We start from the raw sequence: 27,741 nt of genomic DNA on the forward strand, positions 1-27,741 counted from the left end.
TTGTGCAAAGGTACTTTTGAACATGCTAAAAACGGTTTCGGCAATATCTCGGTCTCATTCCCAATAGGGAACAAAATATGGGCTCTGAAAGTGTTTTTAGTACTAAATTTTGGTCAAAACTGCGCATTGTTCGAGCTTTAAAAATCGTTTTCCATGAGTTTTTCAAATGTGAAACTCATTTTTGAACATTTTTCTATCATCTGAATAAGTTTTCCAACAATTTCAAAAAATACATTTTTTTCGAATATTTCCGGAAACAATCACCATGGGGTCCCCCACACCATTTTTTGCGAATTTTTCAAAAATTTTAGAAAATGCAGAAAAGTGTTTCAAACGCTCAGAAATGATAAAAACATCATTCTCACAAAACTTGGCAACCAAATTTGGTCAATAAGCTCTGATAATTCTCAAAATATGATTACTGCTAGAACTTTGGAAAGTCCCAATTACTCAAATATTGCTAAAATCAATATTAACTTACAGAAATATATAAAAATCGTATATGTGATCGACTTAGAAGGGTTCAACTTCAAAAAGAACAAGATGGGCCAATATCTACAGTCAAAAGATTTGTTTTCGTGCGATAGAATAATGTCTGGCCCGTCGAAAAATCCATGTTTCAAAATTCCTTGAAAATTTCAAGCCTTGTTTTTGGAGTTCAAAAAACTTGGAAATTCATGAAAAAGTAAAATTTGTTATCTAAAGGACCAAAATGAATATCGGGGATTCGTTTCGAAAAAAACAAAATAAGTTTTACCGGAGTGGGGTTCGAACCACAATAGTCACTCCTAATGAGTCATCCTCTTACCACAACACCACACATCCGACATTTCTTCTCACGCGGAGGGCGTTTAGGGAAAGGTGCGCAAAAATCGGGCTCAAATATTCAAACGAACCTTTTCAGCTTTCTGATGGGAATGGGACCTAGATTTTTTTTGTCATCGTGTAGAGGAGGTGTCAAACTATAGGTACTGAAATTTAGAGCGACTTCCCAAAACCTTTTTTAAAAACGTTCCCTTGTAAGATAGACCATGTTAGATTGCCGTAAAACCATATTTCATTTGCACTAAAAGAGCCATATTCATGATCTCATGAGACTTTCATGAGATGAAGCAACTTTAACAAGCAATAACTCAGTTCGAAATTGATCACATGATTTGAAATTTGGCCAGTTTGCTGATGGATTATGTGAATTGTTGCACACCAAATTTGAGCCCAGTTCAACGCTTGATTCAAATTTTGTGATAGTACAAACTTTTGTGCGGTTAATTATGAGTCACTCTGTAATGAAAATTCTGGCCTTTTCGTGAAAAAAATTGTTTAGTCATGGTATCATTTTGTTCTTTGTTTGGAATTATGAAGACTTGTCCACATCAGCCCGGGATTGAGAAGTTGAGAAGGAGGGGGTGCATGCTTTGATGTCTCAAAAAAACTTGGAATTTTCTCATCAAATGTCCCAAATGTTTTTGATACTATCCAAAAGGATCGAAGGGATCTATAAAATCTGGAAAAAAGACCGTCATTCACTTGAAGCATTCACCAGGCTAGTGGGATCATCAAACGTCACACTGAGAAAAATAATGGTTATTGACCTTAGTCTTGCAAGATCCATGGTTCAAAAAAACATCAAATAGGCGTTTAACAGTCGCAGTTATCGTATCTACCGTAAAAAAATACAATCCATCATATCCGGGGCCAGCAGACTTGAAAAAAGTGAAAAATTTTTTCCAACCGACCGCTTGTCAGATGAGATGTGGGGTGACGTGAAGATTTTCACTGATGAAACTCTTCCAAACCGTCGTAATCAGAAACAATTCTGAAAAAAAAAAAACTCCACGGATCAATCAGATGGATTTGATGTGTGGAGTCTTTTGAAGAGCAAGGTCCCAAAAATCTCCTACAGGTTTTTGAATTTTCTGTGATGTGCGTTTCGAAAGTTCTGGGGCGATATTGATGTCAACTACGCTCGCCGCATAGCCGAATTCTTTTTATGCTTGTCAACACTGTTGTCAAAGTTCGTGTTTCTGATCATGACTAGTTGTTATAAAACTGAAATTCTTACATATTTTGAACATGTTCATAAAGTTATTACAGTTCAAAACGTTTTTCTGAAAAGTGGGAAAGTTTAGAAACGTCCTATGCTTATCTACCACCCTGTGCATGTATATATTGCTACTGAGGAAAGTTTTTGTGTTAAAATCAGTTTGATCATGTTTAGACAAAATTTCTCTTCAAAAAATTTGAAAAGCAAATTCGGGCTTAAAAACTTCTTTTCCAAATTGAATTATAACTTTGCCGTGAAAGCACATGAAAGCAGTGAAAACTAGAAAGAAATACTTTTTTATTCTTGATATTGAATTGGCTCATGACAGTTTTATTCAAATTTATTTCAAGAGTTCTCATAAAAACGCATTTTAGCCGAAACCGATTTTTTTTGCTTCCTATTTATTCACATCGTCTTGCCAAAAATCCAAATCAGTATATTTTAGTCATTCCATATACTGAGCCATTCTGGACGCCTATATAACTGACTTATCTAATAGCTATCAATATTTTTTTATTTGCAGAACACCAATCGCTTCCAAGAAAGAATCGTTGACCAACCCACCTTCCAGGGGAATCAGAGAGAAAGGATCCGCCGCATGCTAACCATCGTCCCAAAAAACTTCGTACGTTTTAAAACAATGTGTTATTGTGATAAAATAGGAGTTGCACTGTAAACTGTCTATCTTGAAAACTGGATCTCGTTTTCTTGTAATTCTGATCAAATTCCCTTTTTGAATCGAAAATTTGTTTTGCGGAGAAACTATCTTTTGATGGTTTTCGGTCTTTTCTCCTATTTCTGGCTGATTAGCCATTTTTGTGAAAATTGAGATCATGATATTCTTGGCGATGAGATAAAATACATCTTATCTCCGAGACTCGTTTTGATGACAATAAAATTGATATTAATTGATTTTTTTTCAGAATGGGGAAGGAGCGCCAGGATATTCGAGACGAATTGCGGATTTGTGGCTCACCTGCTTGTCTCGATTGCTCTCAGAGGTTCCCACGATAAGCCGGAAAAAGAAAGTGGAGGCCTGGCTCTGTACTTCTTCAATCATTGGGCATCTCCAAAATAATGATCCAGAGCGACTCGACTGACTTCCCACTACGTTTCCTGTAAATTTTTATTACATTAATTCTCACTTGTTGAAATTTGTATTATAGGTTAAGTTTTTTGAATTTTTATTAACTATTTTTGCATTCAGTTTTCTTTTCTTCTTCTAATAAATTGAATTTTTAAAAACTATATGTTTTTGTGAATTTTTCTAATTCGGTAAGGGACCAAAAAGTTATTTTAGATATTGAAGCGGATCATTTTTCAACGCTATCGGAGAGTATCTTGGTTTCAAAACTACATTAATTGCAAATATATTTTTACTAATTTGATGATTTTGTTTTAAAATAATGTTTTTTTCACAGATTCTGCAACTCTGCTTCTCGTAAAGAAATTTAACCGCCGCCACCAAACACAATAAAGAAGACTCATGACAACGGTTGATGAATTTAATGATTAATCACAGAATTAGTGAATAAGTATGATTGCAAATAAAATGAATAACACAACTTGATCAATATGAACAATTTTTGCAGTAGAAAAATAACCAATTATTGTAGCATCTTGCTGATTTACCAGTTATTCGTCAACCTTGGCAAAAGTGTGTGCACAGTTTCGACAACTATCGTCGGTGTTTAATGAGTATTTCACATTACGCGTTCAATATTCTCAAAGCTTAATCATCTATAGATGACGTTTTTATTATGTTTGTCGCTGATTTGAACAAAAAAGCTTTCATGTTGAGAGTTCTCAAACGCTACACGATTTCAAGCTCATAACAAAGTTAAAGCAGTTGGTCTCTTTTGAGCTAAACGCGCAACAATCCGTATAAAAAAACAAACTACTTGAAAAAGCAACAAGTAAAAGATAGTTTATCGTAATTTTAGAAGAGATGAATTTCACTCTGTAAACGAAACAGTTAATATCATCAGCCAATTAGAACGTTTGATGAGACAATAAGAGAACATGAATGGGAAACGAAAAGAAATGATAGAAAAGCTGAAAAATCAAGAGACAATCACAAGTTGCTGAATTATGTTTTAGAAATATATGACAATTTTTGGAAATCATCTGGATGCTGAAATCAAGTGGAAGGGATTATGAAGAGGATAATAAGTTAGTTGGAGATTATCACAATTTATGAATTTTTTTTCAGACAATAATTATTCAGAGACACAATTCCCGTTGACGGCGGTTGAAGTGAAGTTCGCGAATGCGAGACATTCTCTGGCGAATCATGCGAGCGTTGGTTTCAAAGAGGTTTCCAAGATCTGCGCTCCAGTCATGGACACGACAAGCATATCTCTGAAAAAACGTGAATAAGAAAGATATGTAATTTACGCCGAGATCGTCAATGCTCAAAGTTATAGAGCACTGTCCAGGAAAAGTTGTTAAATTTAGCTGAAACATTTTTGTTGCCGACAATAAATAAAGTTATTTCATGTTTTAAAACCCGAATGTAAGCCACAACGCCTTACCAAGAGATCGCGAAGCTCAGTGTCCTCGAAGTTCATGTTATACTCAGCAAACCAGCGACGGCGGGCAATAGCGACACGTCGAGATAGTGTGATTTTGTAGTCGACAGTGAGCTGACGCCAATAAATGATCATTAACTCTTTTGAAATGCGAAACGTACATGACAGTTTTGCAATTGATCCATCATCGCATCGATCATGCACGCTGCTTGGCGACGGTCGTACTGTAAGTTATTGAAATCAAGAATCGAGATACCAGAACTGACCTGAATCTGATAATAGATCCCATAGGTGAGAATGTGTTCTTCTTGACGGCTTAGATAGATGGTTGGAAGGTAATCCGGATTCATTTCCTCCGAAAATGTTCACTGACTTGGAATGTGGAAAATGGGAAATAGAAACAAGTTTCGAAAATAGGAAACAAAGCAATATCCTAGTCTCTATGGGGCGGCGAGGGCGGAGCACATGATTTCCGTCGGCGACCCCAAAAATGATATTCGGAAAATAGTCGTAAACTCTGAAGGAATAAAGTATCAGACAATGAGAGACAAAGTAGAGAGTGTTGCCTGGAAAAGCGGAAAAAGTAATCACTCGTGTTGTCCATGGGTTTTTATGGTGTGGGCGCCTTCTGAGAATTGTCATGGCTTTTTGAGTGGGAAGGCGTGATGAGGTGAAACAGAGAAGAGTATATTTGACGTAGTCAGACTGATAAAAAACCTAGCAGAGCAGATTTATTAATTTTCTAGGTCTTGGTTAGCGGTTCTTTGAGATGGCGAGGGTTTGTGAAAGAGTACCTCAGAAGATGGAAATAACAAATATAGAATTCTGAAGCACTCCTGGACATATATATACTACTTCTCAAAAAAAATTTGAAAATGATAGAAATGAGAAAAGAGAAAGGAAAATAGAAATGAACCTCTTGTGAATTGATTTAAAGAACGATACCACGGCGTCTCATTGTAGTAACAATTTTTGCAAACTGACCGAGCAAAACAGAAGAGGAAATAGGAGGAAAACGCGTTTGTTCACTATTTCTTGTTCCGCTCCTTCTGTTTCTCTCCAATTTGCACATCCCACATACGAGAAAACATAGCTTTGTTCGAAAAAATGAGAATACTGGAATGGGTGTGAGGCTCGTGGAACGAAAAATTATGAATACTACTTCTCGCTTCGCGATTGCTGTGAATCATGAAAAAAAAGTCATCATAGGCTCCATCCAACTTTTTTCTCCCCCTTCTCTTTCATCGATGAAACATTTTTCATGCATTATTAATTGGAAAAACTTCATTTTCGTATGGAGAAAAGTTTTCTCTCTCTCTCTTTTCTAAAGAAAAAGCAGTGAAAAAATAGCAAAAAGTTACTAGGTCAGACGTCAGAAAAGACTTTGTTTAGCTTCGAAAAAACATTATCAAAAAAAGATACATCTGGAGCATCGGAAGCCGGAATCGAGATGTTGTGTGCATTCGGTGATTGACGAAATCCAATTTTGAGAAAGGCTCGCAGAAAACATGATTATCCATTAATTTCTGTTCTGAAGAGAAATGGAGGGGAAGAGCAGACGTAACATGAAACCGGCAAAAAAGGAGTTATATAATTGTGTTTCTCGCTGCGACATAAAATACATGGTCTAAGAATTAAATTAGGTCCATTTTTTAGAAACTAACACAAGTGTTATTTTTGTTTCTAAAAGTCTTGAAAAACAAAGTATTCAGGAGTCTTTTGTTTTTTACGAATGTATTTAGGAGTGTATCGTATGTTCTTTTTATATGGAATTTCGGATCAAAAGCGAATTTTTCGCGTTTCGTAATCCCAAACAAAATAGAAGATTTAGAAATGGCGCTTTCTGCCAACGGAGAAATTGATGTTTAGAAATGGTACCAGATCCAGGACGATTTATAGCGCGACATTTTGCAGCTAGAACGCTTCACAGTTGCTATTGTTTCAAGTCAAAGAATTTCAGGTCGAAAATATATTTTCCTGGTTTTTCCTTGCTCATTTTTCTTTGATTTTTTATACTCAACAGGGATTATTAACTTCAGAGAGACAAAAAAATACACATAAATACATATTCGAAAGTTACTTTTACGATTTTCTTTTCTCTTAATTTCTATTTTCACTTGTTTTTGTTAACCGCTCTTAAGAATGAAAAATAACAGAAAAGCAGAAAGAAAAAAAAGCAGAAAAAGACATCTTCAACCTGAATTTCTTAAACTTGAAGCAAATGCGGCCACGAAAAGTCCTGGAGTCGTTTTTTGGATACCCACACTTCAATAAGAGAGTGTGTGATGTCTTAAAAAGTTGGAAAACGACATTTTCATCCACAGCTGAGAAGTACTACAAATTAGAGGAACTCCGCTCAAAATTAAGAAATCTTAACGTCAAATTTTTTGTGCATAATTTAGACACCGCCATCGCGTGGTTACAAAAAACGTTTGCCATCGATACAAATGATGTTCAAGAGAGTTTATGGAGACCGTCGTCCGGTTGGTTCGAAACTGCAGAATGATTTTCAAAGTAACCGTTGTATTGTAATGAGTTCATTTCCCAGAAATTCCTGAACGTTTTCAACCAAATTTCCTGATTCTAATTTTTTGTGAATATCACATTTTTCTCACAATCGAAATATCTCAATAATGAAAACCAATAATTGAACGATGAAAATAAATTTTTGTTTTATTGTTGAAATAGGATCAGACGCTTCTGTTCAAAAAACAATCTGCAATATTAATTGAACCTGAAAAATCAGAAGAAGGAAGTGAACGGTTGCTATGACTAGTAGTATTTCCAGCTGCTGGAACGGATCTTGGAGTGATCGGTAGAATTCTTGAAATGATTCAGTTTCAATGGAGCCCTGAAGAAACGTGCAGCTTATTTAACGAGTTTTCTGGTTTTTTCGTTCCAGTCATAATTGGGATGAATGATTCTGAAAAGATGTTTAGATCATACTGCTTTACATTAGCAGAACTGTGACTGTCGAGAAATTAACAACACGTCATGATCATTGTGGTTAACAAGCAATCCCATTGTGTACAACAAAGAACTACCTATAAACTGGAATCCAGTCACTAATGTGCTTGTCCATGGCGTTTCTTATCATCCAAAAAGTGCAAGAAGCGCTCTTGTTCCTCAAAAGAATTCTTCTAATCCTTTTGTACGAATCTGTACCCGGCGACGAGCAACTACTGTGTGTGTGATGGAGTGAGGAAGACGCAACAAATAATCCATTGACAAACGGGGCGGGTCCGTTGGAATCCGCGTGGCAAACATTGACAATCTTCACTCCTGTCGCTCATTTCCCCAATCAGTGCAATTTAGTGGGCTTGTCGTGCTCTATGCTTCTGAACTTTTATTCATTTTTCAAAATGTTTTGAATATTCCATAAAAAAGCGCCTAGGGTTTTGTGACCGTTGTTACGGTCAATTCATGTCTGACACAATGACCGTAATCCCGTTCACAACACCTTGTGTGGCTTGAATAATGAAATTGTATATGTGAAAAGGTTGAGTGACTCATTTGCTAAAAAGGAAATATGGGGTGTCTGAATTTTTTTGCTTTTACGACCGTGACCAGACGTCGGAAAAATCGTGCTGCCTGGAGACTCGAGTGACGGCGAATATCCCCTCACACTTTATTTTTACGATTCCAGTCACTTCCAAATCCAGCAATTCCAGGTAGGATTTTGTACACTTATGTCAAACATGACAGAGAATAGTGATTTCATTCTTTGCCCCACACTTCCTGTTCAGCCGTCTTTCAATTTCCTGCTGAGGCGAAAAATAGTCAAAGTAGCCGCGATGAACTTTTCCAGATAAGAGATGAGTAGGTGTAGTTTGTAGAAGAGAGAGAGAGAGAGAGAGAGAGAGAGACAGTGTTAAGCCCAGATCGTCATGAGGCCATGATTTCCACTCCCTCGAACGGAAATTAAAAAAGGTGGGGTTTGCGGGGCTTATTTTGTCGCCTCGCCCTTCTCTTGGACTAGAAATTTGAATACAGCCCTCATCCGCCATAAAAACGGAAAGCGCTGTCAATTTATTCACTTTTTGTTGACTGACTGAGTTCATCCCACCTCTGTCAATTAACACTGTCGTCTTCAGACATGCTCCTCTGGTTGGTCGCCACTTGGCTCATCCTCACCGCCGTTCCTGCTACATGCTTAGACTATAATGGTGAGTTAGAGACAGATTTGAAACGGAAACGTGGCTTATGGTTAGTTTTTGGCTCATCCAGATAATTAATAGAAACTAGGGGTAAAATTTAGTGATTAATCGTCTAGGCCGGGATAAAATTTTAAGAGTGTGTGGAGTAGAAAACCAACCCAAAAGTGCATTACAGTATCGGGGCCCAGGATCCGGGGGGGGGGGGTCAAAAAAGAGTACATCGAGGTACAATTCTTAAGGTACGTCAGTTCATAAGGCAAATGATATCTCGGAGTGTAGGGCGTTTTACCCTAATCTTACAATTTTGAACAAACAGCAAAATAGTCTGTAAAAATGCATTGTTTTTTGTCCTTCTCTAAAATCCCATGTACCCTTGGAACCAATGTACCCTAAGAATTGAACGTACTTTTTTCGTTGTTCCCCTAAGATATTTTATCGTGTATCGGCCAATAACTGATAAAGTCATGAAAATGGATTGGGTTATTTTTAAAAACATGAGCTTAAGAACCTCCAAGTGTACTTATTATGACGCATCGTTGAATATCCAAAAAATACAATTGAAAATTCGAGGTTCAGGAATTAGGAACTGTAATGACACTTATTGTGAATTAGTCATTTTTCAAGATGTGTGGTCTCTGAAGAATTAGTTGCATTGAAAATATGATTCAACATGTTTTTAACAACTTCCGAAGCAAAATGCCACTGTAATATGATGAACGTCATATTGAAAGACCGACTGATTTGACTTGGTTTCAGGATTCTGGAATGTTAATTGAAATTGAGATTTATTTTGTCGGTCTTTAATTTCACTTATCATTCAAGATGCACAAATGCCGCAAAATCTATTTTTTTTCGAAAATCCCTCAAAGTAAAAATTCGATTTCTTTTTATTCCCTACCATAAGAAAACCGGAAGTGCTAGACCACTTATTCATCAATGATGTCTACAAAAAAAACGCTACGTTTCCTGTCTACTACACTTTATCGTTGTCAACAATCATAGAATATATCCCAATGTTCAGATTACTCTCTTCAACGGATCGCTCGGGCTCCACATCCGTCGTCTGCCCTTTTGGTACCGTACCCACGAGTTGGAAAACGGAGCGTGAAGTAATTAATTACCAGTTCTGCAACAAATATAATAATCCAATAATTTTCTAGCGGACCACGGCATCTGGAATCAAGGAACACCGCTCAAAAACGGCTTTACATGGCTCGCGTTGGGAAACGAGCATTCTTCTATGCTCCGCGTGTTGGAAAATGATGTTTCCGGGCCAGACTGACGCTTTTCATTTCGATCAATCCTAATTTTCTCTTTTTTTCGCGCCCTTGTCATCTGTTGCTTGCTTCCTTCTTCTTAATGTACACTGACTCTCTGATAAACCATAACAACAAAACATCACTCAACAAATCGACGCAAATGAGACAATTCATATAATCCCTGAGCTAATTTCTTCTTGTTTTTTTCTTTTGTTCCATCCCTCTGAGTTTGGATACTATTTTTCTGTGGCAGTAATAAAGTGAGCGACGTGTTGCCAGGGTTTTTTTTTCGGTGTTTGGTTTAATTGTTTCTAAGAAGAAAGAGGAACTCAGAAAAAAGGTTCAGAATTCCAAAAAAAAAGTGGTTACTTTGTTTTCGCAAGAACGAACAAAAGTAAAAAAAAACTTCATATCGAAAAACAAAACATCAAAACGGAGATTGTGGATTTTGATATTTTTCAATCCTGGTGGAGTTTATAACGAAACACAGATGTTCCTTCTGGTTGCTTTGTTTTTATGCCCGACCCAGATTAACTGATGGTTGAGGTTCTTTTTTTATACGTCAGATGTGGTGAATTTCAAAAACTGAGACAGCTGACTTTTATGTGGGAGTGAGAACACTTCCCTAATTATTGACATCAGAGAAGTCGCTGAAGCATTTTCTCAAAAAATTAACCTGAAATTGTGAGAAAATTTGAAAAATTCGTTTTTTGAGTGGGAGCAGTCACTGAAATTTTTCTGCACCTGCTCAACTTTGATCAACTTAGCTCCCCACCCTTTGATTATATTATAATCACAGCTTTATGCTTCTGAAAATAGTTTCAGTCAACTAAATTTCGCTGAAAAAATTACGTGAAAATTGTTAAGTTGCGAAATGAAATGTCGCCAAAAATTTATTTTCGTAATTTTTTCAAAAAATGTTACATGCTGTCTGTCATTTAGCAAAAATATGGACTTTGGTAGTTTGAAATTTTGTCAGTTTCATTGTTTGATTTTCTGTGAAATGTTTTGAGATTCCATCAAATATTTTTGTATAGGACACCTCATGACAAATCTTCTATTTTTTTGTTTCAGAATGATATTTTTCAACTTTTCTCACTTTTCCGATCATTCCGTTTTTCTTTTTTCTTGGAAAAAAGTCAAGCTTGCATGACCCGTTTTGGCCCCCGGGGTCCTAGTAACTTTTTTCTGTCTTTTCAAAAAATGCATGGGCTGATTAAAATGTAAATAATGCCGTGAAAGCTGTAATACCTGAAATATGAAAGTTAAGGGGTACGAAAGTTAATTTTTTTTCCGGGTTTTACAGCAACCCGTTTTTTGACAGATTAAAAGTATTTTCTCTCTGTTTTTTTGCGTACGAAAAAGTCCCTTCTCTCTCACAATCAGGTTATTTCTGATTGTTAGGAGGACTGAACATGTTTTTAGTTATAACAAATTAACAAATCAAATCCATTTGAATACTTCCTTCAGAATACATTTGCAAGGTTCACCTGTCCAGATTTGCTGAGAAGTTCATCTGGCAACCACTTTTGAACCATGCTCTTTACAAGTAAATAATAGCATTTTTGTAGCTATTAGACAGAAAATATTTTTGACGGTTTCTAGACAACTAGAAGTACAAAACGAAGTTATTGGGGTTTCTTCTAACCTCTCATCATCCTATAAACAAGATATCGATAATATTGTTCTGCCTGGTATAGCTTTTTAAATTTTTCATTGGTTCCCACGTTGTCTTGTGTCAGTACTTATTTTCATGAAGAAGTTAGATGATTCTCCTGACATTTTGCAATTACTTTTCTTAACCAACATGTCACACCACCCCTGGATTAATGGGGGATTATCAAGGTGAGGGTGGGTAGTGGGTTGACCAACACAATACGATTAATCTATGTCCTTCTCTTTTTCTGTAGTAGACAATTTGCATATTCCCTCGTCAAAACTCTTCTCATTTTTATTCCGTTTACAGTTTACTCAAAAATGGTTTAGAAGAAAATAGGTCTATACCCGAATATAAATTCTCAAGTCTATCAATTCGAAGATCATAAACGTTTCTTCCTGCCTTCGCGAAACCCTGCTTCTTTTTTCTTCCATGAATAATAATAGTCAATTCAGTTTTAATAAGGATTCAATTCCAAAATGACGTAGACTGGGAAAGTTGCTGAGATGGAAGGAGAGAGAACGGAAACGGTTCTTTGCAAAACCTGAATCAGTGAACAAGTTGGGGTCCCTTTTTTTTCAGAATTTTCAAGTGTTGTTGGTCTAGGTTCGTCATTTTTTCTTTAGAAATGGCTTTTTGGGTTAGTGACGTGTTATATGACTTTTCCGGCTTATAAATGGAAATGGGGTTAGATTATGGAAATTTTACCTAAATAAATTTCAATTGACGTTTTTTATAATTCTTTGGTCTATCAACAATAACAAAATATAGTAAACACTCAAATATAATGCACTTTTAAAAACATCCAGAATTAAAAGTATTCTCCCAGTTGATCATTATCTCGCTTTACGGTATTTTTTTACAGTAATCAAATGAAGTTGGCTTAAAATTGACGGTTGAGAAAGTCTCCTATTATAGTGTTTAGATATTTTTTGGGTCAGGAAATGTAACGAAATTTCAAATAAAAAACCTGATTCCATTGATTCTTAAACATTCAAATTTTCTGACTGTATCTAAAAAGTTAAGATGACAGAGTCCTGAACTCTCTACTTCATAAATTCTCTACTTTGAACAGATCATGATGTATCATCTTCATTATTTAGCCTTAGTTTATCTCCCTCTAAATACCTAAAAAATGTGCAGTTGGTTTACTGAACTCACTGATTCTTCTTGAGACTATGTGCATTTTCAAACTTCGTCCCTAAAATTGAATAAATATTTTTCGAGTGTTCGTGACGTATGGTGTCCATGGTCCCGTATTTCCCAAATTTTGTTTTCAAGTTCTCCTTCGTTACGTGTCCTTAACTGGACCAGAGATAGTCCAGACTTTGAGTGGGCCGTCGAAATACGACACCCACATTTCCACTTCCATAAATCAAAAGTTCTTCCTTCCTCGACTTTTGTTTAGTTTCACAACATCGTCACTGAATTTCAGCTGGAAGGAAAAAGGAGACAGAGAAAAAGAGAAATAGAAAGAAGCCATTGAAATTTTGAATTCCAATTATGTGTGAAACACTCATTTCAGCCACCGCCGCCCTCTCAAGTAGTAGTGCCACAACGTGATTTGCATACGTAGCAATTTCAGAGAGAAGAAAGTTTTCTGATCTCTAAATTGCCACTCTCCGAATTTTCACTACTTTAAGGTCTTGGACGTTTCTAAAAGTTTCAGACACAGATAACGTCAGCACTGTTTCTTCCTTTTCTTAAGAGTATATTACTCATGAGGACGCAATCAGTTAAGCACTAGATTAACCCGCCCGGATGATGTCTGATTTTAAGCTGAAAGTGTGTGATCCTCAAAGGGATCAAGATATCGAATTCTAAAGAACATTTCTGGAAGTGTCAAATTTTTATTTATCTACTAATAAGTTACTTAATGAGAAATCCCAAATTTCTTTCAGCTCCTTTATTCAGATTTTGATTCTTGCTCTCTTTTTCTTTTCTTTTTCAACCCTACAAAGCTATTGGATACATCTGGACGCATATTATATTGCTATATTAGTCAATTAGTCATTTGTTTTTTCGATGCTATTTTCAACACCCTCGCAGATTTTTTCTCTCGCTTATTGTTGACGGGCAAACGCGTCGTTTAAAAGGTAAATTTCAAATTTGGCGTTTTCCGGCTTCTTTTTCTTTTTTCTTTGTTTGTAAGACTCCCCGATATTTTGAATGACGACTTTTTGGAGTTCCTATGATCCATGAGTAGCCTATAGACAAACTCAAAAAAGAAGAAATGAAAAAATCAAAGGTCCTCCCGCATTTCCTGTGGAATTGCTCATTGTAGCAGGCATAAACAGAGTTCCGGGAAACTTTGAAGAAATTGAATATGACGATAAATCGAGCATAAATAATGAGCCAGAGTGACCAGTGCTTCTAATTATGGCAAGGATGTGGTGTTTTTGGAATCTTTGAAAATCGGGAAATTCGTGTCTACTTTTGACTTGAAGAACGTGATCTCTTGTTTTTATTTAAATTCTTCCTTATTGAGTTCATGTCTGAAGATGATCCCACAAATTTTAAACCGATTTTAGACAAACGTAATATTTCGTTTTATTGTCATGATTACTATTCTTACATCATATTACTAAAACGTGTTCAGTTTCAATTCGGTCTCTTCACTTTTATATTACTTCTTTTTCTATTTTTTTTTTCTGGTATTCCATAGTTCATAATAATGTTCATCATATGGCGAGTGTAATTGACAGACTCAGAAGAACTCCAATTCCAGTTAACACATTAAAGCTTGAAACGTCTGGCTGTCTATCGAGACGTGCTTTGAAAAGAAAAATGACCGGAAATGAGAATTTTCTATTGTATGAAATGAACTCAAAAGTGGGTTAGCCTTTATGCCAGAGAATGTTGCCATTTGTCATTTGAAAGAAGCATTTCACTTTAACATATTTCTGAAATTTCATTCCCAAATTCCCTTTTCAAATTCCAATCACAGAGATCTTTTTGGCTAAACAAGAAATTCACAAACAATACTACTATCTCCAAATCCCTATCAAAACAGTTGCTCAGAGATCAAAATGATCTCCCTCAGATTAGAAAGCTGGTGGTATTCTTTTGGCACTATTTAATCCAATTTAAAAAAATTCTTGGCTGATGGTCTTCTTCTTTGTCACTTTTTCAATTTTCCAATTCTATTCATAGACTTTTCTGAAAAATTTTCCATTTCTGGATAATACACTTTATAGAGAGGGAAGAAGTGTCTAATTACCACATCATTGCTGTAATTATCTTCTAGAGACCAAACTTTTGCTCAATACCGCACGTAGTGAAACATTATTTTCACCCCTATTATTTCATCCTGCAGTGTGTTCTCCACCCATCTATAATTGTGGCAATGGTGTCAATTTTTTCTGCTGATGGCTTGCTGACATAGAATCCGAAAGGGTAACGTTATTCATGTGGTCATTTTGTTGTTGGATAGAGCTTTGTGTTCCGTGCTGCTACGCCGTTTGAATTCAAATTCAATTCCGCGCTCGGAGGTGTAAATTTCATGAGAATGCTCATTGTTTTGCTCTCTCTCTCTCTCTCTCTTTTTAAATGATGCGTGTATTTGGTGTTTTTTTTCTATTCCGCGTCATATTACAACTTTTAGCCCTACCGTAGACGTCTGAACACTGTGAAACATTGCAAGAATTTCTTTTTTTTTGTGCTCAATCATCACTTTCTTCTTCATCTTTCTCTTGTCAGTTGACAGATGTCAGGTTTCCTGTGGTTTCGCAAAACATCCCGTATTTTTTTTTGTTTTTTTTAAAGATTATTGGTAACATCGATCTGAGCTACTTAAGTTTTCATATGAACTTTCAAATCTAGGAAGTTGATTTAAAGTTCGATCTATTATACCAAGAATTCCAGGTGTCTTGTGGAAAATCTTTTGACCTTGTGCTTTGAGTTTGTAAAAGCGGTTTCCAGAAACCTTCAAAATGTTACTCAGGTGGAAAAAAAGAAGAAAAAATCAACACAATCCCACCTGTAATCGTGACCATAAACATGAAAGCCTTTCTTTAAAAGTTTCTCGCAAAGCTGATCTTCTCAGCAGTCCTGCAAGATTGTAGTCCTTGGAGTCTAAATTTGAATTTCCTATGAATACTAATTGAACCTAATTAACAAATGTGTTTTGATCTCAAAACGATCCTTGAGTAATCCTTCCGGTTATTTTGTTTTTCTGTTTTCATTTTCCTTCAGCAAAAGTCAAATATATCTTCCTCAACAAAACGGAACCTGAGATCCTAAAATCATCTTTGAACGCACCCTCTGATTACAAGATCTCTCTATTTTCTCCAATTTCTTTTTCATTTTTCCCCAAACTCATCCTACGGTGAGTCTTAGACTTCCACTTGTAAGGAATACCACTTGAAAGTTGATTTTTTTCGTCTAGCATTCATCAAATTAGAAATATTTTTTCCGAATTCTTCGCAGAGCAGAAATTTTCTGATCTTATACATTATGAATATGTTTTTAGTTGCACCATCTTCCTGAATTTTTTGATGGTGCGGAAACAACAAATCTCCGTTTTTCCTCCTCATCGTGTTCCCGCCTTTCTCCAGAGCACCCATTTCATTTTAGAACCTTGGTTCTGGAATGTTCAACGAATGGAAATTATTTTGTTGTTTTTTGCTTACTATAGAGAGACCACTATTTTTTAAATGACACACCCGTACCCTCATGTTTTGTCTCCTTCATCCGGTTGTATCCCTATTTTATCCTGACCTCACTGTTCTGATGAAATCTGATCTCGGGAATTTTCAATGCCTTCCTCCGGAACTCTTTAGTCATAATCTCTGTTTTCGATAATTTTGATGAGATGAAGACGAGCCAAAAAATCAAAACCTGTTTTTTTAAGAAAGCGTTATTATGTTGCAAAAATAATGAGCTTACAATGCTTTTTGTCTAGACTTTATGTAAGTTTCTAAAAGCCATGTTGCTTTTTGAAGTTCATTATCATCTTTGTTTCTACCATTACCTTAAAAACGTCTTCAATTTTTTTCATATTGCGTAAAATATTTTTCTAGCAAAACATTACTAAGAATCGCGTTCGTTTTGACAGCTATCAAAAACAATAACATATAAGTGTTGTCTTCATAATAATGAAAATTTTATCCTCTCATCGTACCCAAATAATAATGGGTACTCAATTTTTTTTCTCGTTTAGCAAAATATAAACTGCGAAACTTCGACAGTTAGAGCCACCATAATATTTCTAGTCTCTTGAGTACTTTGACTCGATTTTGTGTCCTTTCTTTTTTGGAATTCTTTTTTGTTGCAAAAGCATCATTTCCTCTGCATGGTAAACCCCCGGACCAGGAACTCATTGTTTCTTCTCTGTTTATTTTTTCGAATTTCCTTCTGTTCCATTTTTTGTTGAAACTTATGAAAAAGCCCACCCCTAACCAAAAAAAGCCAAAAAACAACAAATTCAACGACTCTCGTCCTTTCAATGCTTCTCTCCAACTAACTGGATGACTTGGCAAGAACAATAGTCCCCAAGTCCATTCATATTTTCTAATAAAGGGCACAATCTTTTGCTGTGTGATCCCTTACTGTAAAATTAGTAGCTGAACAAATTTTCGGGTTAGATTTTAAGCTGAAAATTCTGGAAAATATATCCACTCTAATATTATTCTTATTCCCACAATGCATCAGCAAAAAAGGAGAGTGAATCAGACAGAATCGTTTTGCAATTTGATTTGTTCTCTTTCCCTTTTCTCATTCTGTTTTTAGTGGTCCTATTATTTTCGTACCTCTATAACAAACGACGTGTTTTTTCTCGCTTTTTTGGCTCCCAAAAACCACTCATTATTTCTAACAAGATAGGGTTACGGTAGGTTTCTTCACACCACTTATACGCCCAGGACACCTTATGTTTCGTCAAGTGACGATTTCTTTTTTCTTATTCTCAGACAGAATTTTTTTGAAAAGTAAGTCCGAAAATGATTCCAAAAAAGTGTGTCTCTCAGAAAATTCCTCCTATCGAAATCCAAAACCTCCTTTTCAAGAAATATTTGTAAGAACTGAGAACTTGGAAGAAATGTAAGATTTCCATAAGTGATCATAAATTCTGAGTGCATAAGCAAGCGATGGGAGATTTAAGCGTCTGTGTTGAAAATCGTGATTTAGAATATTGCAGTTTTTACCAATCCTTTCCTCTTTCCTTCTTGAAACGATAAAATATGTTTTACGTTTTGAAAATGACATCTGACTCTTTTTGTCCCGCACAAAAAAGGTCATCACGGTTGAATTTCACAGCATTCTTATCTGGTTCTAAGAAGAGACAAATCAAATTCTTTTAAAAACCATTGGATCAATTATTTACTCAGCTTCTTCTCATTTTGTAGCAGAGTGACGGTGTGCCAAAATTATTTATCTCGAGTGAAGACGTGCCTTTCCTCATTGTTGTATTTTCGATTTGCAGCTAAGAATTTGTGAGAATTGTTTCAGAGACCGAAAAACCAATTTGGTAGATTTTGTACTTCTAGAAACATCATACCTGACGTACGAGAATCAAGTTTCTCATGTCTAGTCATCTATTACGTATTCAGTCTGTACTTCTTCTTTGATGACCCTTTCACCAACAATAATAGGACTCCAGAAACTTTTGCTATTTTTTCTCTTATAATTCATTAATTTTCCATAACGATGAAGTGAATTTTTCTTTGCTGGTCCATCCTCATTCCGCGTTTCCTCACGTTTTCTTATTCTTTTAGCTTCCAACCTGTGTATACATATTACTAAACAACAAGGTCCCCTCTATATTCTATTGTTGCAGGATGGAGGACATCATAGAACAAAATGATAGCTTTTCAGCCATGAACGACACTCCGATTTGTACATATTTCGATTGTTATATTCATGCATTTGCGATGGTAAGTTTTTGATGTCAAGTGAGAAAAAAATGGAATGGGACGGGAGATCAGAGTTTGAATGGAGCGCTGATTAGGTCGGATATCCGGAAGCCATACAGTAGAAATTTCAGTGTGGCCGAAATTGTCTTGTTTCTTGATCGAGAGCACTCAAAAAACGTTCTACCGTAAAAACTGTAATAGAAGGGCTAACACACTTTTCAGTTTGAGCTCATTTTTCTCAATTCCTATGCAAGATAGCAAAAATTTGTCAGCTAACAGAACACTGTTGATGTTATGATAAACAATTTATCAGGATTGAAGTTAATAGTTAGGGGAACCATCTAATTTGAGTTTTATGGTAATCACCGTAAATTTTCTCAAAGCATTACTCAAATTCAAACGCCACACTAATTTTTGTTAACTGATGAAATGTTTGCCATGAAGTTAAAAAACTTTTATAATTTTGAAAATGTATGGTAAATGTTATAGGAACCAAGATAATTTAACTTAAGGCGCACATAAAATATGGCGTTTTATTAGAAAATTCGTGGTCCAAGAAGATCTAGGAAGTGCTCTGTATGAGAAAAGAAATATGTTAACTTGTTGCATTTCAAGACAGCTCTATAAAAAATAAGCATTTCGCATGAAATGATTTCTGCAAGGACTGCACTCTTTTTGGATTGCGTGTGAGACTCCAAATTAACTGAAATCGTAAACATTTTTACTACTTTTGTCTCATCTTCTCTGGAATATCCCTTTTGAATTTCTGACTAGGCGAGCGACCGGGACCAGTGAATCAGTTTGTATGGTGTCACTTGGGGTCCACGCGATGCACACATACACACACAACTTGAAAAATAATTAGCTGATAGACCGAAGGGACACGCACCCCCTCCTTGTCTCTCGGTGGGCGGAACTTCCCAACACCGATTTCTTTCTTTCCCACCCCACTCCCGTTTTGACGAAAACGAAAACTTATTTTGCCTTCTTCGTCCCTCCCCCCATTTATTTTTTGCTTCCTGCTCTGCTGTCTCGTTGTTCTGTCACGGATTCTCACTGAAGGGATAATCCGGCAGTGAATGGATAACAACACTAGACTATTTCCATAATTTTGATTCAACCCCGCTTGCTGTCTAGTGGTCCCCACTAAAAACTAATCATGGGAAAATGGAGCGAACTCGGATTATCCACCCAGAACGCGACCATCACCGCGGTGAGAGTCCCCACTGACAAAAGCTTCTTACAGTACTACGATGAAATTCATATTCCACTTTCAATCTCTATCTGTATATTCGGTGCTGCGTCAAACGTCTTCAACATCATCGTGCTCACCAGGTGAGTATTTTTCAAATTTCTTTCCAAAAGATTGGTTTCACTTCCAAAAAACCTTGTTTTTCTTTTTTCCAGAAAACGGATGCGAACGCCAATCAACATTCTGCTCACAGGACTCTCGATTGCTCAATGGCTACTAGCTACTAATTACTTCCTGTATTTATTACTTGAATATTATAGATGCCAATGGTAAGGGCACAATTGTGTTAGAAAAAAACAAAGTAATTTTTTTCAGCGTCCAAATTCTATGGTCCGAGGCTTTCACCAGATACAGATTCTTCAATGTCAACTTAAACACTGTTTTTCATACAAGTACGTTTTCTCTTCAGAAAGTCTTCTGACTTGAATTTGACTCATCCGTATATTGTCCTCTGTTTCAGTAGCGTTCACGACAACAATTGTAGTCGCTGTTTTTCGATATTGCGCTTTGAAGTTTCCAATCCAAGCAAACCGATTCATCTACAAATGTCAACCAGCCATCGCAGCCAACGTTATCATCTGGATCATCATCCCAATCATCAGTCTTCCATTGTTCTTCATATCCGAGGTATTAAAAATGTGAACTTAATCCTTTTCAACAACTTGTTTACTTTTTCTCAGGTCAAAATCGTGGCTCGTGATCATGTTGCCTACGATTTACAATGTGAGATGGAAGGCCCCTTGTATGATCTCAGTTATCAAGAAAGCCCACTCCTCGTGTCCGCTGTTTTCTGGGCATTTGGAATTGTATTCAAGTTGCTTCCTTCGTTAATCCTCTCGATCTTACTCATTGCTCTTATAAGATCTTTGAAAAGTGTGGAGAGGCGACGCAAGAATTGGAAGCGTACACAAGGAGCGAACATCTGTACTAATTCGGAGCGAAAAGCAAAACGAAAGTTAACAACACGTCCACGTACCACTCGAATGCTCGTCATCATTCTACTCCTATGTGTAATGGTTAGTCACTTTTTTATTAGTAGACAGCCTGCGATAGCTATTTATTACGATTCTGATCTCTATCATAACACGTTATATTTACAGGTGGAGCTCCCGATGGGTATTCTCAACTTGTGCGTTGCGATCTACGGTGAAGAATTTGGTAATCGCTATTACGATCCCGTGGGAAATCTCATGGAAATGCTGACTCTACTATACAGCTCAGTCAGCTTTGTGCTGTACTGCACAATGTCTAATGAGTATCTCTCAACGTTCCGTGCCCTCTTCTTCCCATGGGCCCGAAAGAACAGTCTACGAGGCCCCAGACGTAAGTGTCATTATCATAAAGTTGTCTATGAATCAATTCACTTTGCAGGAAGTTGGAAGAATCGTCATGAAGAAGCGTCAAAGTCCCCACGAACTTTCCTCATCAACGGAACCGCGCCAAGCTCCTACGTCGGGTCGTAATCCATAGTAATCAAACAATTTCATTGTATTTCCTCTTCTAGATAATCTTCATTGTACTACTTCGTTTTACTTCATTGTACTACTACTCATTCATTTTAATTTCTGTGAATTTCGAATTCAAATCCAAGCCATGTGACAAAAAGTCAACTTTAAGTGTGATCTCATTTTCATTTTCTTAAGCTTTTTCCAGTTACTCAAAACGACAAATAAAAAATTTGTTTTTCAATTTCGAATTTTTTTTTGAAATTTGCACTTTTTCAGAAAGAAAAATCTAAATTGGATTAAACGAGGAGGAGTGTCGTGAAGTTACAGGAAAATTGAATTCCAAAAGTAAATTTGAAATCTGAGATTTGATTCATCGAGAGCCATGAAAAATAAACTGAAGATTGATTTGAAAGTTTGAGAGCTGCATAATTAACAAGTCTGAACTCTAAAGTAACATGAAACATGAACTGAGATGGACTTTCGATTTTGTTAAATGCAGAAAATGTCTCAGCCTAAATTGGGATGATCAACTTTTGACAACACCGATAAAAAAGCGCCAGCAAACGAGAAAACAAACACAAATGAAATTGAAAATGACAGTTGGTGTGGTGAAGAAACGAATTGCAAACATTCGGAGATATTCTTCTCACGTTCAGGTCATTTTATCTCATCCTTTTTTAGAAATGGTCGTACCTCATATTTTTTCCATTTCAATTTTTCTTGCAATATTCATTCAAAAAAGTTTTGGAGGTGATGCTAAGGGTGAGCATATGATTCATATGTTTTCGGTTTTTATAATGTATGCTGGTTATCATACCTAATGACACCGATTTCTGGCTGGTGCAATGGTCCTAATAAGCATAAGACAACAGATACATTTTTAAAAATATGTTTTAACCTGTAATTTTATAATTTTCCAGTCGGAGTTCCCGGTACTGAATGCCTGTTTGGTGGAATATGCTCTGGCGGTTCGATTTGTATAGATGTTCTTTGTTTATGTGTTGATGGGGAACGCGAGTTCGAAGGACAATGTGTTGAGAAGTCTGTGTATGACTCAAGAATTAAAGAATCTGGTGAGTAGTGGTAGTAGGAAGTTGTAGACAGAACGAGACACAAAAAAACGAGACAAATTGTCCATTATGCACAATGAATCAGCCTTCAGGGAGTGAGACAAGGGCGCCTCATTTTGGATCTTCATTAGTTTGTTGTTGTACTACTTCCAGAATCCTTTCAAGATGACAAACTTGAACAGCTGCCAGCAATTGGTCTAGCTGGACATCCGTGTGGTCAGGGTGGCGTATGTAGACCGTCTACAAAATGTATCGAAGGAACGTGCAAGTGTAGACAGGGTTATAATCCATCGTTTGGAGAGTGTGTCCGTGATTTGAATGGTAAGTTTTAAATTTCAGTTGGGTCAAATTTTAAACTTATTTGATTGACCTACAGCACCGGGCCTGAAGATATTATTTTGAATTTCAAAGGGAACGGTTTTCTTTGAAGAACTGAAAAAGTAATTCAGAACTCTTAGGTTGTCTAAACAAATGCAGAATGTATAAAACAAAACGCATTTATGGTTGAAAACATTTATGGTTGAAAACAAGCAATACCGCTAGAATTTGATATTACGAAAAATCTTTGATGAAAAATTAAAAAAATTAAGCTATGTACTACTTCTAATACAGGAGGTCTCAAACCGCCAACTTTGGGCGTATATATCTCGGTTCCTGTAAAAAAAAATGAAAAAAAGATCAACTGACAAAATGTTTGTCATGGCATCAGCTATATTTTGACAGGTGACATTTTTTATCAATCACAAGAATTAAGATAATTGAGCTCAAAGTGGACAGTGTGGGTGGCCTTCTATCAGAGGAAATTCGCTTATTCTGTTTGATAGACTCTGAACTTTTCAGAAAATTAAAATAATTCTGGAATTTTTTCTCATAACTCAAAAGTTGACTACTTTCTATTAAAAAGTAAAAATATGTATTTTTCTTCTTCTGTTGGTATCTGAAAATTCGTTTGTTTCAAACTTTGATGGCTTCTAAGAAGCATCGTTTTCTATCAAAAATTATGAGATTCGGTAAGAATTTCTAATTGTTTCTCGCTTTATGAAAACATCTTTTTGATTAATCATCCTGTTTGCCAAAAACTCGTGTTCCAAAAAACTCTCATATTATAAGATTTTCAGTCATTAATTGAAAATATTTGGTTTTCATCTAGAATGAATTCAAAGACTGAACTCTTGAATTATTAACCGCTGACCGAAACGATCCCATTTAAGGTTCCTAACGTTTCTATTTTCAGTTCCTCGTCACATTCCACGTGCCTTCATTCCAAACCACAGGTCCATTTTGCGATTTCCGTCTTGATAACTTTCCTAACTAATTTCATGAATTTCTCAGTTCTTTCAAAGTTTTTAACCTTTATTTAATATTTTGATTATAAATGAGATTTTGAAAAGGTAAATTGAGAAAATTATACACAAAATACAATTTCAAAAAAATGAGAAAAAAAAACACGACAAGACAGTACATTTCCAATTGAGAGAAATTTTGAAGAAACCCTATAATGTGATGGCCACCGCGTCAGTTTGTGATTCGGTAAGGATGAAAACAATTCTTTTCGGTTGGGGGAGAGCAATGAGCAAAAAAGAAATGGTTGATAGACAAGAAAGCAAAAATATTATACATTCTATAGCTACTAAATCAAAAGAGATTAAAGATTAAAATGCGTTCTGAATGGCAAAAAATGAAGATAAGATCAGAAAACTTTTTTTGGCAATTTTTACTTGTAAAGTTGGTCGAGCTCCTTACGGAATGCCTTCTCAATGTTCTTTCTCTTGAGCTTCAATGCTTCGGTAAGAAGTCCGGAGGCTGGAGTCCATGGCTCGTGGCAGATGAAGATCTTTTGTGGAATTTCGACGCGTTGGAGTTTGGCTGCAAACATTTAGCATGAAAAATTGAATTGTAAAAAATAGTTTTAACTCACAAGATACATATGAAGCCAACTCCTTCTGCAATGCCTCCACAACTTTCTTATCCTCACAAACTTTCTCGAAATCGCTAGTATCCACTCCCTGCTTCTCGGCCATCTGAGTCAAATTCTTCTGGTTTGGAACGACCAATGCGACCAAAAAGCTCTTATCAGAATCTCCATAGACACAGATATTGTCGACATTTGGATTGGTCAACAGGTTAGTCTCAACTTTTCCGAGCGAGATGTATTCACCATGAGATAACTTGAGCAAATCCTTCTTGCGATCTGAAATGAATTGTCACAATGAGAAATTTGAAAAATAAAAGGTACCAATGATTTTAAGCGATCCATCTTCACGGAACTCTCCAATATCGCCAGTAGCGAAGAAGCGTTTTCCATTAACCTTGACGAAATCTTCATTAGTTTTCTCATCGTTATTGAAATATCCTAGAGCAACATTTGGTCCGCTGATCAGAATTTCTCCCTGTGGTGGATCGTTCTTCGGTGAGTATCCAGCTTCTGCCCATTCTTGCAACAAGATTTCACAGCAGGTGAGTGGTGGTCCAACTGTTCCAGTCGACAAGTCATGGATGTCCGCAATGGTTCCTCCTCCGCAAGTCTCAGTGAGACCGTATCCTTGAACAACCGGGCAACAGAAGCAGATATTCATGAATCGTTGAGTTTCTGGACTGAGTGGAGCTCCTCCAGACAGAATTTGACGAACTTTTCCTCCAAGAAGCTTTCCAATACGGTTGAAGACCAATCTGAAGATTTCAAATCAATGAATTAAAACCGGTTATACAGTTACTTACTTGTTCAAAATAAAACTAGTGTATCCTTCCTCATATCTCGATCTCTTCCGTTCGTAACAAGTTTTGAAGACTTGTTTGAAAAGTTCACTGTTCGCGTTGACCTCATCAATAACTGCTTTGAAAATACGGTCCATAACAGCTGGGACGCAAGCCATGAGAGTTGGTTGAAGCACCCAGCAGTCTCCATGTTCTCCTTTCATGATCTTTGGAGCTCTATCGAACAAGGTCTGAGCAGAAGAATATCCAATTCTGACTCCCTTGGTGAAAACGATCATTTCAGCGCAAACTTCAAGGATGTGGGCAAGTGGAAGGTATCCGATATATCGGTCTTCGGTTCTGAAAGTGACAACTGTTGTGAGTCAGATAAGCCAGGGGTTACCCAAGATTAATGTTAAAGGCTTGTCCAGCTGTGACCGCGACAATATTCTGGTGAGAAATCATAACTCCTTTTGGATTTCCAGTAGTTCCAGAGGTGTACATAATGAAGGCTAGATCATCTTTCTTGCTACGGATTGGGACTGGGTGTGCTGAAAAGAAAAAAATCCACTCTTTTTTGAAAATCTTACACTGCATGGACTTCAAACCCTGCATCACCCGGGATTAGACGATTGACACTAACTAGGTTGAGTAGAGAACGGACGTAGATCATGAGGTAACAAATGGGTAGAGTGGTTAGGACTGAAACAAGCAAAACACCCCAAAGCGACATACAATACTCACGCTCTCCACGGCTGAGAAGTTGATCGAACGAGAGAAGAGTGAATGGAAGGTCGACGTCGACGGATTCTCCACGGGATGCTGGATCCACACTGTCGAAGAAGATAATGTTCTCGATAGAGGTGGCTCCATTGCTCATGGCTTTCTTGACTTTCGAGATGAGGGCTTCGGTAGTGAAGATGGTTTTTGCTCCAACCTCGTTGATAGCAAAGGTAACGGCTTCATCTCCAAGGGTGGCGTACATGGTAGCAACTGAAAAATCACTAGTTTTTTTTTTAATAATTGATTTTTACAATAATACTTGGGAAGTTCATCTTCATGCAAGCCAATGCGGTAGTCATCCATTCTTCTCTGGTCTCAGCAAACAAAATGATTGGTTCCTTCTCTTTCTGTCCAAGGCTGGTGAGTCCCGAGGCAATCATGTTCACACGTTTATCCACTTGTGCGTAACTTCTCCAGTGATAATCTCCCATTTGCCACTTTTCGAAAACCTTTCCATTGGATTGTTTCTCTTTGTGAACCTTAAGAACTTCGCGGGTCCCCATGCACGGAAGGTTTCCATAACGGCTGAAAACAAAGACTTAGTGCTAATCGTTCCCTTCGAGAGTTATATGAATATTTTTCAAGAGCGCGTAAACAATTTTTGTTAAACGAGCCCATTGAGCCAGCTGTTCTGCCGACAGATTTTCTCATTTCTGGTCATTTGGTTTTTTGAACACAAGTAACAAATACACATGACTCTTGAACTTTCACAAAACGACTTTTCTTATCGTTTTGTGGTTACCCTAGAGGTACAAAGATAGTATCAAACTCTCGTAAACAATTTTCCTTTTCTTTTCTGTAAAATATTGGTGGTCAGGTACTGATAAGCTCCCGCACTATGCGATCTCAATGGTTTCATCTACTGATAGATCGAAGAAAACGTACCGGACACATTCCTCCCATTGCGTTCCAAGATCGTGGATTCCTTCGAATGACGAGTTCATGAGCCCATCCTTAGCGAAGACGTTCTTCCATGGAGTCGAAAAATCGCCATTTTCTGGTTCCGCCTAAAATAATTTATATTTGTTGTTGTTATCATTGTTGTGCTTGACTCTTTTCGTACCTTCACTCTTTCCGACTTCTCTAGTTTTTCAGCCGGATCCGCAAATATTTTGAATGGAATGAAGGTGACGATATCGTAAATGAAAAACACGATCTGAAAAAAATTGTTTGTTTGTGTCCAGTCGAAAACCTCAAAGTTCTTGTTTACCTTCAGAAAAACTATGGCGATTGTGATCGAGAGTGGACGATCATGACCATTTAATGCTGACTTGACGTCAGATTCATCTACCATTTTTGGGTCTTCTGAAATGAGTGAGAAATTTTTTAGAGGGTTGAGAACTAATTTAAAATTAGTGAATTTGAAAAAAAAGTTTGCAAGTCATATGATTGGTAAGGAGAGAAAGAAATGAATTAGTAGAGAAGGAAAATAAAAAAGGAAGAATATAGAGCAAAGAGTATCTGATAAACCAACTTGTATTTTATTTGTCTATTCAAAAGAGTTTCCACCGTCTTTGCCGCTGTGTTCAAGAGAAAATGAGAGCACGTGGTCGCGCTGGTCCGCCCTCACTCTCTCTCTCGAAAGTTATGTCTGCGCCTTTGTTCTCGTTTTTTCACCTCCTTCAACTTACGTAAGAATGATTTCGAGATAGAGAAAGCAAAAACAAGTGATGAGATCGAAAAGAGAGTAGAACGAATGAAAAGAGGAAGAGAGACAGATAGTGATTGAGGATCACGCCACTAATAACGTCTGCTTTTGAGGGATACACAACACTACCGAGGGTTCTGAAGCTTCTGCCATCCGAGCGTGTGTGTGTGCGTGCGTAGGAGTGTAATAATTTTCTCTTCCTGAAAAACAAGTGCAGAAACTCTAAATTGTTGTTGTCTACCTTAGCAACAAAAGCGATCAAAATCGAAAGACGGTAACGTTATTCGAAAACAAATTGAGTGAAAGTTTTTGAGAAAGGAACTGTATTTCGGCTTGAATCAAAATAT

General features: G+C 36.7%; 5 protein-coding genes across 5 annotated transcripts; 3 read left to right on the plus strand and 2 right to left on the minus strand.

Moving 5' to 3' along the window:
• Positions 1 to 4,267: 4,267 nt before the first annotated feature.
• On the minus strand, positions 4,268 to 4,925 carry CBG14779 (the record flags this gene model as incomplete). The annotated part of the gene is made up of 4 exons (XM_002644720.1): positions 4,268 to 4,405; positions 4,579 to 4,689; positions 4,737 to 4,799; positions 4,842 to 4,925. The coding sequence occupies 4 exons, from the start codon at positions 4,923 to 4,925 to the stop codon at positions 4,268 to 4,270; spliced, it is 396 nt and encodes a 131-aa protein (XP_002644766.1).
• Positions 4,926 to 8,671: 3,746 nt separating this feature from the next.
• CBG14780 lies at positions 8,672 to 9,995 on the plus strand (the record flags this gene model as incomplete). Its single annotated transcript, XM_002644721.1, has 3 exons — positions 8,672 to 8,741; positions 9,754 to 9,841; positions 9,893 to 9,995. The coding sequence occupies 3 exons, from the start codon at positions 8,672 to 8,674 to the stop codon at positions 9,993 to 9,995; spliced, it is 261 nt and encodes an 86-aa protein (XP_002644767.1).
• Positions 9,996 to 19,658: 9,663 nt separating this feature from the next.
• On the plus strand, positions 19,659 to 21,214 carry CBG14781 (the record flags this gene model as incomplete). The annotated part of the gene is made up of 7 exons (XM_002644722.1): positions 19,659 to 19,834; positions 19,907 to 20,020; positions 20,067 to 20,143; positions 20,212 to 20,378; positions 20,432 to 20,767; positions 20,852 to 21,074; positions 21,123 to 21,214. 7 exons carry the CDS (start codon positions 19,659 to 19,661, stop codon positions 21,212 to 21,214), a joined length of 1,185 nt encoding a protein of 394 aa, XP_002644768.1.
• A 578-nt stretch (positions 21,215 to 21,792) lies between these two features.
• On the plus strand, positions 21,793 to 23,568 carry CBG14782 (the record flags this gene model as incomplete). Its single annotated transcript, XM_045239778.1, has 4 exons — positions 21,793 to 21,802; positions 22,120 to 22,272; positions 22,423 to 22,590; positions 23,504 to 23,568. 4 exons carry the CDS (start codon positions 21,793 to 21,795, stop codon positions 23,566 to 23,568), a joined length of 396 nt encoding a protein of 131 aa, XP_045095518.1.
• Positions 23,569 to 23,983: 415 nt separating this feature from the next.
• Positions 23,984 to 27,040, minus strand: Cbr-acs-17 (the record flags this gene model as incomplete). The annotated part of the gene is made up of 9 exons (XM_045239779.1): positions 23,984 to 24,135; positions 24,188 to 24,460; positions 24,506 to 24,939; positions 24,988 to 25,323; positions 25,367 to 25,514; positions 25,582 to 25,956; positions 26,006 to 26,271; positions 26,584 to 26,753; positions 26,810 to 27,040. 9 exons carry the CDS (start codon positions 27,038 to 27,040, stop codon positions 23,984 to 23,986), a joined length of 2,385 nt encoding a protein of 794 aa, XP_045095519.1.
• Between the last annotated feature and the right edge of the window lie 701 nt (positions 27,041 to 27,741).

The sequence above is a fragment of the Caenorhabditis briggsae genome (assembly GCF_000004555.2).
Source record: "Caenorhabditis briggsae complete genome, chrX, whole genome shotgun sequence".
NCBI lineage: Eukaryota > Metazoa > Nematoda > Chromadorea > Rhabditida > Rhabditidae > Caenorhabditis > Caenorhabditis briggsae.